Source organism: Peromyscus maniculatus, chromosome 5, assembly GCF_049852395.1.
Source record: "Peromyscus maniculatus bairdii isolate BWxNUB_F1_BW_parent chromosome 5, HU_Pman_BW_mat_3.1, whole genome shotgun sequence".
NCBI lineage: Eukaryota > Metazoa > Chordata > Mammalia > Rodentia > Cricetidae > Peromyscus > Peromyscus maniculatus.
Window position 1 is genome coordinate 104,352,434 of NC_134856.1, and position 11,113 is coordinate 104,363,546.

Sequence of the window (11,113 nt, forward strand, 5' to 3'; positions counted from 1 at the left end):
ATAGATACAAAGGATGGCTGAGAGGAAGTTAGCCTGGGTTGTTTGTATGGAGATTAAAGCCAGTGAAAAGGGAAGTTAGCTCAAGTTATTTATGCTAAGATAAGATACTAAAAACAGGAGATGGCATCAGGACATAAACAACTTGTAAATAGGGTGCCCTTTAAAATGATTGGTTGGTTCCTTCACCCCCTCCTAGGGTTCTGAGGTTTTCTGGTGTAGAATAGACTTACTGCCTATCAGTAAATGAGTTCTTGCTTGACTTGACTCCCCAGTACATCTGATTGTCTCAGGGTAAGAGGGAGGCTGGGGAATGGGCGAGCTGTGTGCACTTACCCTTCCTCGGTTCCAGGCCACCTCTTCACAGGTGACCTAAGTTCCCAGTGGGGCAGGTACTCCCATATGCTGAGATGATCAATGGACATTTATCAATGTCTGATCTCTCTTACTGAGTATGACAATATTTAGTTGTCAGATGTCCATCTCTCTGAATAAGTATGAAGGGGCTGATAACTGCATATCCAAGAGTTAGAAACTCTGGAACATACAGTATTTTGGAATAATTTTCTAAGAAGAAAGTAAAAATTAAAGAAATAAAACAATCTGCCCAATAGAAGGAAAGAAAACAGAACATCAGAAGGAGGACACTCTGGGCAGCTCTCAGCTCAGGGGGAGTTCTGTAGAGAAGCTTGGCCTTCTGAAGGTAGAGGACATGCTGGTGGTGCTTGTGGAGAAGAGATACCATGTAGCCACTGGCCCCTCCCATGGCTCCCTGAAACACTGCATCTCTCAGGACCATGAGGATGAGAAAAATCCATCTTGTTATCCAGCTTTCTGGCAGAAAATAGCAATAGTTGCCACTTTTTCTAACCTGTGTTACGTTCACACTGTTGATACTTTTGATGTAATATGGTAAATTCATGCTGATCAAGAAATTGAGTATCCAAAAGAAGAGCAGCGAGGAAACAATGTGCTGTGGAGTCTTTAGGGTGAGCCTCTGCCACCTGGAGTGTCTGGGGCTGATGGTGATGGCCTGGACCACAGTGAGGAGACTGCTGGTGCAGATGCAGAGGCCCCGGGATGCTCTTGCCAGGTAAACAACAACTTTACAACTGGTGTCATCTAAGAAGTTTCCAAAATTAAAGGCTTCTATAGTCTTCGGCATCCCTTTCGAAAGAAGCATTATGATGTTTGTGAGTGCCAAGTGGGCAAGAATGAGGTGTATAGGCTTCTTCTCTGTGTTTTGGAACATGTGCATGTAACTGACAAAAACTAAGATGTTCCCCATGGTACCAAGCCCAGTGAGACAGAAGAAGACTGTGCCCTTCACAGGGTCCAAAACCATCCTTATATCTGAGGCAGAAATACTTGACCCAGCAAGCACCTTTTTGAAGAAATCAATAAATCATGATAAGTATCAGAAAAAAAAATGTCTTAAAGCCACTCAGTTTTCTGGAGGATAAAATAATGATATATATTATTGTTCAGATATTGACCCAGAACTTCCTTAAAGACTTGTTTTCAGAAAAATCTTTCCAAGCTATATATTTAACTTATACTATAAAATCATCTACTTGTTCAAAATTGATATATCTCACCTATGTTCTCTCTCAGCATGGCTGAAGTAACACCAGTGGCCCCTACCAGAATTTTTCCAAGCATTTTATATTTTGCTCTGTCACATTCCTGTAATCCAATTCTGTAAATAATGCTAACCTGTCTGCCTGTGCCACATGCCATCTACAAACATCTGTGAAGTCCTCTCTCTGGTTTTAACGTATTGAACACCTCTCAAATTTAACCACATTTTGATTTCTACAGCACCTCTTATTTGCCCAGTATTCCCTTACATCTTTCAATTGATGAGTGTAGCATTTCCTATGTTCCTTCCATCTTATTGTATATTAGATGCTTAGACCCCAGTATTTCCAGATACATATTAAAAACAAACACTGATTCTATGATTGTATAATGAGCCACTCAAACTAAGATTTAAAATTATCTTTCCCAGGCTCAGTTTTCTACTGGAATTATCATACTGAGAGTGGATGTGGTCAACCCCCAAAGCCCTGGGCCCTGGTGTCAATAGAAAGGCTTTTCTCCACTCTGAAAACTGAGCTGCAAAGCTACATATGTATGCCTATTTACTAACCTTTGTTGCATAATTTCTGTAAAGTTTAGGACCACTATGGGGCAATGTGGAGACAGACTGAAAGCAACTATCCCCAGTTTTAGCCCAAATTGTAAATAAAAATTTCCATTTGCATGTACATGTGCACATATAAATTTCATTTTCTCTTAATGCCAGTAAGCTAGATCCAATTTTCTCTTAATGCCATGTAGCTAGATCCAATGATAGCAATTTTATTACTTAGAAATATTTACTGGTCTTCTGTAGTTCCACAACATTGAGTCAAAGTGTATCCCTACTAGATAAGATCTACTGGTTACAGTAGAATCAGCAAAGGCATCAAGGAATCAATTTGCTTTTTTTTACTATCCACGTTCATAAACTGTACCAAACCATAGGTTCTAGTGTGGCATTTTCACGCATATATAACTTGTATTCTCCTCAAAACCACCTTTAGTGCCCTACCTCATCCTTTTCCTTGGCACCTTAGCCAGGTAATAAAGGAAGAGAAACACACAGAAAGGAAATAGAGAATAAATACAGATGTTTTTATTTGCAGATATCAACCTCTACTTAAAAGATCACAAAGACTATACCAGAATATTCTTGAAGACGTGATAAATTATTTCAGAAAGCCAAAGAATATATAATCGGTATACAGAAATCAACATTTTTTAGTACCAGCTAAGAAAGAAAACAATAACTTTCACAATATTTACATTAAATAAAACAAAAACCACCCAGTTAAAAAAAACAAATGTGTAACAGAACATGGCAAGCTGTTATCTTTGCTTTTCCTCTGAATCTTTACCCTAAGTCTATCCCCAAATTTTTCATTCATCCTTCCTTCTCCCTGGTTATTCTAAATTCTTAAGTGTGGTTTATATAAAACGTCTTTTCTCTTCATCTCCAATGAATTGAGTTGCAGAAGATTAGTATGTTGTCTAAAAGGAAAATGCAAGTGTCACTTGAGTGTTAATTCTGAAATTTGCCAGAACAACCAGTTCCACAATTTTGGCCAACTTTAAGCAAGCTTTTTACTAAAACTTTAAGTACTGACCAAGATGACTAATTCAAAAAAATCAGTAGCCCTCCAATATACAAATGAAAAAGAGGCCGAGAAAGCAATCAGAGAAATGTCACCCTTTACAATAGCCACAAATAATATAAAATACCTTGGGGTAACTCTAACTAAGCAAGTGAAAGACCTGTATGATAAGAACTTTAAGTCTCTGGAGAAAGAAATTGAAGATATCAGAAAATGGAAAGATTTCCCATGCTCATGGATAGGTAGAATCAACATAGTAAAAATGGCAATCTTACCAAAAACAATATACAGATTCAATGCAATCCCCATGAAAATCCAAACACAATTCTTCACAGACTTGGAAAGAACAATACTTAACTTTATATGGAAAAACAAAAAACCCAGGATAGCTAAAAGAATCCTGTATAATAAAGCAACCTCTGGAAGCATCATGATCCGTGACCTCAAGATCTACTATAGAGCTATAGTAATAAAAACAGCCTGGTAATGGCATAAAAACTGACATGTGGACCAATGGAATCAATTTGAAGACCCTGACATTAATCCACACATCTATGAACATATGATTTTTGACAAAGAAGCCAAAACTGTACCATGGAAAAAAGAAAGTATCTTCAACAAATGGTGCTGCCATAACTGAATGTCAACATGTAAAAGATTACAAATAGATCCATATCTGTCACCATGCACAAAACTTAAGTCCAAGTGGATAAAAGACCTCAACATAAATTCAGTTACTCTGAACCTGATAAAAGAGAAAGTAGGAAGTAGTCTTGAACGCATTGGCACCAGAGATCACTTCCTAAATATAACACCAGTAGCACAGACACTGAGAGCGACAATTAATAAATGGGACCTCTTGAAACTAAGAAGGTTTGTAGGGCAAAAGACATGGTCAATAAGACAAAAAAGACAGCCTACAGAATGGAAAAGACCTTCACCAACCCCACATCTGATGGAGGACTGATCTCCAAAGTACATAAAGAACTCAAGAAACTAGACATCAAAATATCGAACAATTCAATTAAAAAAAATGGGCTAAAGAGCTAAACAGGGAATTCTCAAAAGAAGAATCTCAAATGGCTGAAAGGCATTTAAGGAATTGCTCAACATCCTTAGTCATCAGGGAAATGCAAATCAAAACAACTCTGAGATACCATCTTACATCTATCAGAATGGCTAAGATCAAAAACACTGAGGACAGCTTATGTTGGAGAGGATGTGGAGCAAGGGGAACACTCCTCCACTGTTGGTGGGAATGCAAACTTGTACAGTCACTCTGGAAATCAGTATGGTGGTTTCTCAGAAAATTAGGAATAAGTCTTCCTCAAGACCCAGTTATATCACTCTTGGACATATACCCAAGGAATGCTCAATCTTACCACAAGGACACATGCTCAACTATGTTCATATCAGCATTATTCGTAATAGCAAGAACCTGGAAACAACCTAGATGCCTCTCAACTGAAGAATGGATAAAGAAAATATGGCACATATACACAATGGAGTACTACTCAGCAATAAAAAATGTTATCATGAAATTTACAAGCAAATGGATGGAACTAGAAAATATCATCTTGAGTGAGGTAACCCAGACTCAGAAGGACAAACATAGTATGTACTCACTCATAAGTGGATACTAAATGTGAGGGAAGAGATGGCTAGACTGCAACCCACAACTCCAGAGAGGCCAGCTAACAGGAAAAGACCCTAGGAGGGACACATGGATGACCCTGTGAAGGAGAAGTGGATGAGATCTACATGAGTGGACTGGGTGTGTGTGTGGGGGGGGTGGCAGAGAGCGAGGAGTAGGGGAAGAGAACATAGGGAAATGGGAGGGTCAAGCTGAAACAGGGACAGAGTGGGAGGGCAAGGAGGAAGATATCATGATAGATGAGGAGGACATCATGGGAATAGGAAGAGGCAGAGTGCTGGGGAGGCTCTCAAGAATCCACAAGGTTGACCCCACCTTGGTCTGCTGGCAGTGGTTCAGAGGGTGCCTGGACCAGTCTATTCTGGTGACCAGCCTAGCAAATAACCTAGCTGTCATCATAGAGCCTTTGTCCAGTGACTAATGGAGACAGATACAGAGCTCCACGGCCAGGCACCAGGCTTAGCTCCGGGAATCCAATTGATGAGAGAGAAAAGAGATAATGCAGGCGAGGGACGTCGAGATCATGATGGGAGGACATGCAGAAATGACTGGCCACACTAGTGGAAGCCCATGAACTGTGGACTGGTGGCTGTGGAGCCCCCATGGGACTGGACTAGGCCCTCTGGATACGGAAGACTGTTGTTTGGCTCAAACTGTTTGGGGGGCACCCAGGGAGGGGGATTGGGATCTGTCCCTGGTGCATAGGCAGGCTTAGGGAATCTGGTGCCTGTGGTGTGACACCATGCACAGTCTTGGTGCAGTGGGAAGCAGCTTGGACCTGCCTAGGCTTGGTGAACTGGGCTCTGCTGACTCCCCATGGGAGACCTCGATTTGGGGGATGTGAGGATGTAGGGTGGCTTGGGAAAGAGGGCTGAGGGGTGGGAGGAGGGGGGAATCTGTGGATAGTATGTGGAGTGAGTAGAAAATTTCTTAATAAAGAAAAATGAAAAAATAAAATAAAATTTTAAGTACTGACCAAGATGGAATTTGATCATGACCACCACCTGGAAACTTTCCAGCTATGTGGCCTGGAGACTCTTGTTGATGGGATTTATATGGGCAAAAACCATAGGCCATCATGTAAGTGTTACAGTACTGGAGGGACAGGTATCCTGACCATCAGAAGCCAGGCTATACCTATACCTATAGCTCTGAAGGAAAAAGTATCCTGGTTGTCAGAAACCATGTGATACCTACAGATCTGTTCTGCTGGTGGATGGTTTCCCTGCAGGAATGTAGCAGCTCTGCTCCTCTGGGCAAGCTATTACTTCTCTGCTCCACTCAGCTAAGGGAGTTTCCCCACAGAAATGTAGCAGTTCTATTCCTGCTCAGCTTAAAATTGTTACTTCTCAGACCCTCTCTACTCTGGTGAAAGATCTTCACCCAAATCTCACTCAGGAGATTTATTGGGAAGAAAGAATCCAGGAGAGTAGCTGCCTCTGCCAGAGTAGAAAAAGGCAGCTCTCAACTTCACAGGTACATTGCATATATAGGACGTCTTAGGGAAGGAGTTTTTCCAGGGTGAAGATTTTTCAGGGTGGGAATTGGTCAGATTTCAATCCCTGAGCTTGGACAAACTCAGAGATTGACTGGATTTCATGCTAAGGGATTAGTTAGTTTTCATGCTCAGGGACTGATTGGTTTTCATGCTCAGGGATTAGTTTGTTTTCATTCTTAGGGATTTGTTTGTTTTTTGTGCTGAGTTGGTCAGGGGTAGAGTGTATCTCTTTGGCACTGGTTTCAGGTCCAAAGTGTGTTTCTTTCTCTGGCCCTTGTTAACTTTTTTGGCTCTGGTTTTAGGGCCAGTTAAATGGCTCTGGTTTCAGGGTCAAGATGAATTTCTTTCAGGACCAAAGTATGTTTCTTTGACTCTGGTCTTAGGGTCAGGGTGTGTTTCTTTGGCTGGTTCTTTTTAACTTTTTGGCTCTAGTTTCAGGGTCAGGATGTATTTCTTTGGCTGGCCCTTTTACCCTACATCCGTACTTCCCATGAGGCTTTGTTGTTATTTTCCAAAAACTACAACTTCCAGAATCCTAGGAAGATACTTTGTTCTTGGGCAGGTGTTATCCTTCATGAACTACAACTTCCAGAATCCCAGGAAGTTACCTGGTCTTTGGACAAGTGGGTCTTACAGATTAATTTCAGGTCTAACATTTCCCACTGAAGTTGTATTCTGGGTCAAATCTCTGACTCTATGATGGTACCAGTTTATAGTTAGATTTAATAACCATTAGTATAATAGTTCCCAAGCAGGAATTATCATTTAGTTATTGTATCAACAGTAATTAATAGAAATAGTAATAATTAATAGTAATAGTAGAGCCAACAGTAATTAAAGAAAGCAGAAGAGCCAAAGGCCTTGTGATGGATACTATCTCTTTGTTCTACATAGAGCAGGTCAAGTGTCCTATCATATTGCAGAAACATTTTAGTTAAAGAATCTATTGCTGATAAATCTGAACCCTTTTTTTTTTTTTTTTGCTATATCAATTGGCATTAGTGGAAGCCATTTTGTCCCCTATGTCAAGGAGTTTTCTTTAGACTTAGCATTTTTTCAACCTGTCATGAAGGCAGGGATGATGTATTCTGTTCTGTGGCTGCTTCCAGCTCAATTGGGGCATTGGTTGTCAGGCCCCAGGAAGGTTGAGCAATGAGGAATTTATCAGAAGCATCTGATTACCTGAATCCGGTGAATGGATAGAGAGCAATCAATTGGCCAGACTGGTCCATATCAGCTTTTTGAAGTTCAATGGCTCACAGTCTTTTGGAGAAGGTTGTAGTCAGTTGCCATTCCCTGGATGATGTCTGTCAGTTAAGGGGAAATCTGCCGAGAAAGATATAGACTAGGGGCAGAAGTTAAAATTTAAGAACTTAAAGGAAAATATTACATTTGGAACTTTTAGGTCCATAGTCCTAGTAATTGTGGAAGAGGAGGAGTCCCAAGAGACTCAGGAGGGAGAGGGAGAGAGAGAGAGAGAGACAGAGAGAGAGAGACAGAGACAGAGAGAGACAGAGAGACAGAGAGAGAGAGAGAGAGAGACAGAGACAGAGAGAGACAGAGAGACAGACAGAGAGAGAGAGAGAGAGAGAGAGAGAGAGAGAGAGAGAGAGAGAGAGAGAGAGAGAGTCCATCCTCAGGAACAGACTGGTGGGGAAATTTAGGCTGCACTTACCTGGAGTCCTTTTGATCTGTGAAAGGTGGATCCAAGCCTTATGATTTCTTGATTCCTTGAAGCTTACAAGAATTTCAGTTTACCAGAGGAGATAAAAGCTTTAGATATATTAACATTACTCTTACACTGACATCAATATTGTAGAAAAAAAAACAGTTAACAGGACTCTGTAAAACAGGTGGAACAGATTTACATCTTGGTATCTTAGCAAAGGCTATGGCTTTTGGTAAAAAGCATGAACATTTATTCCTATGTCTAGCGAGCCCAATACATATTTTAGCCCAAATGAAAAGCACTTTTAAGTCTGTGTTTAGAAGATGGCTGATGGAAATTTAAATCTTGAGGTTGTGATTGAAAAGTAAGCAGTCAGTGCTCTACCAATTTACCAGAACTCTATCTGTCCAGCCATTCCAGGGCACTCGAGTGCAATCCACCTGGGGGTCAGATGTTTTCCTTGCTCTAAGGCCCCTTCCCCTTCTCAGGACCTGAACCTGAGCCAAAGCTGGACCCTGGCCTGCGCTCCTCCTCTTCTGCGGGGTTCCCTGAGCTCTGCCTGATATTTGGTTATGGGTCTCTGCATGGACCTCGGGGCACAACAGTGGTGCCTCTGATTCCAGGAAGGTAGTTTCAAAAACAGACTTCGCTGGGAGGACCAGTGGGAGGGGAAAGAAGAAGGAACAGCAGTAAGGACGAACACAGGAAAACACAATGACATGTGCATGAAAATGTCTCAGTGGTTCCCGTTGCTTCACACAGTAACAGAAGAAAAACAGCAGCAGCAGAAAAAAACAAAAAACAGGGTGGCTTTGCATTCTGATGGGGGATAATGTCCCATTGGATTGGCTTCCAAATCAGCTCTCAAGTTAAAACATAAGGTTATTGCTACTTGATTCTCTGTACTGGGGGTGAGATCATCTTGAGTTATAGCAACTCAAGTCTGGCAAGTTTGTGACTATGTTTTTAATCTTTTGTTGTTGTTGTTAATGAGATGCCTGGGTCTCTCCTAGACTGGCCTTGATCTCACAGAGATCCACCTGCCTCTGCCTGTCTGGTGCTGGGATTAAAGGCATGTGCTACCTACCATGCCAGGCTTACTCTTCCATCTTTGTAGTTCTTAACAGCCCTCACCATGGTCTAGGAACACAATGAACATACTGACTTACTACTTCAGTACAACATCATGTGTCAGGATGGAGACTTTGAGGATGGATTCACAAAAGAAACCTTCATGGTGAACAGCAGCAGCCTGGAGAGTTAGCCGACAGACTAGAACAGACACAGTTGCTGACACAGGCCATGTAGAAATTCATCAAAAATGAAATGGACGGACTAACTTTACATCACTGACATCCTTACAAGGCAAGTAAACTTGAGATTAGAGAAAATAGACATTTTCCATGGAAATTTGAAAAGTTTCTATTTATTTTTAGTTACTGGAAGAAAGGAGAGAACATTAGACAAAGATTCACCCCAAACTCTCTCAGGGTGGCAGACCCTGGGCACAGGGTAGGAAGCACCCTGCATCCTGGCGTCACGTGTCCTGGAAATGGCCCCAGTTATCTCAAGTGTCAGCAGAAAACTGAAGGTGACCAGGCTCAGCCTCTCCCTCTACTCCTCAGCTCAGTCCAAGAGAGCCACATGGGTGTCTTTAAGCAAAATGTTGCATAACACATGAGATTAAAAGAAACCGTGAGGTCTACTCACCATGATGATGAGGTGCACATGGGCTCCGGGTACTTCTGGCAAGTGAGCCTGCCCGGGTCATATTTGTACCTTCAGTGTGTGTACAGCACTTGTCACCATAAAGTATCCTCAAGACACTAACACATCGTGCTGTAGAGAAAAGGGAGCCCTCTGCAGAACCTGGTCCCTAAAGCATGGCTTTCCCTCTCCCTCCTCAATTACGACATTTGTTTGCCTCCAAAGTTACCCCTGGATTAATTAGGTTTTCATTACATCATAGAAACATGTGAAGTGAGAAAGAGAACAACAGCAAGGTTTCCATGTCTAGAGTTCCCTCATGTTCCTGATTCCTTCTTTACCTTTCTAAACCAAGTCTACGAATCAGAATAGAGACCTGCCTCTGGCACAGAGGGAAATCAGTTCTTTCTCCAGCCCTTTGTTGTGTGGAGGACATAATAGATGACGTCTGTCACTTCACACTCTACTTTCTGAGCACATCCCAGCCACACACCTGAGCAGAACAAGGTGTCTTTGCCTCATCTGCACACATTCTAGGTCACCATAGTCTGCCATAAGCAATGGTTTTACTCCTTCTTCCTTAAATAAATGGTATCCCCAACCAGATGGACCTCCCTTTTCAAATTCTGTCCTAACACCACTGTATCCTAGTAAACAAAGGCACTCCTGATACCCAATGCAGGATAAACACACTTGACTGTAATTGAAGGAAATTCTTTTATCGTCTTTATCCTTACTTTTGAATGGGAAATTGAATCCTGGATGGATCAAAGGTCCCATCCCATTTTCAAGGGTGAATACAAATATAAAAATGAAAACCCTAATTCTCCCTGAAGCAAAAGAGCATGATTAATCTCAACTTCTTCTCTTAAAACATTTTCATCATACATTGTATATATTTTTTTCTCTTACCCTTTTGAGATATTTGCCAAGTTTTGATTTCATCAAGACAATAACCTTCCATTCTCTTACTGAACCTAGAATCAATCCTAGAGAAGATCCTGGTGTTTGTAAGACAGGTATATATTTTTGTCATTGGTGCCAAGAAAAAAATAAAGACTTTATTCTCTTCCACTTGACTTTCTGAAGCATTTTTAGAGACATGGGTTTTTTACTTTTTATTTTTTGACCAGTGGAGAGGGGCATTTACTGGGACTTGGAGACACAAAATGCAGGCCTGTGCTTCTGCTCTTGACTGTCAAAATATGTGATTGCAAGGCATCTTTTAGGATGAGTCCCCAAAAGGGCACCAGAGGGCCAAGAAACCTTGGGAACCAATTCTTCTGTGTCTGCCTTGAGGATCAGGATCTCCTGGATTAAACCATACTTTCCACTGTGCTGTAATATACCATCTGGAGTCTCTGAGGTGTTCTCTTGCTAGAAGCCCTACAGAAGGGAGAGGATTCTCC

The 11,113-nt window shown here is 41.4% G+C and overlaps 1 protein-coding gene across 1 annotated transcript; it reads right to left on the reverse strand.

Annotated features, from left to right (window-relative positions):
- Positions 1 to 442: 442 nt before the first annotated feature.
- LOC143273180 (putative vomeronasal receptor-like protein 4) lies at positions 443 to 1,342 on the reverse strand. The gene has a single exon (XM_076571553.1). The coding sequence runs from the start codon at positions 1,340 to 1,342 to the stop codon at positions 443 to 445; it is 900 nt and encodes a 299-aa protein (XP_076427668.1).
- Positions 1,343 to 11,113: the final 9,771 nt, after the last annotated feature.

Bases quoted from the DNA above. Each gene is read 5' to 3' on its own strand.
- LOC143273180 (XM_076571553.1), bottom strand. From the start codon at position 1,342: ATGGTTTTGGACCCTGTGAAGGGCACAGTCTTCTTCTGTCTCACTGGG.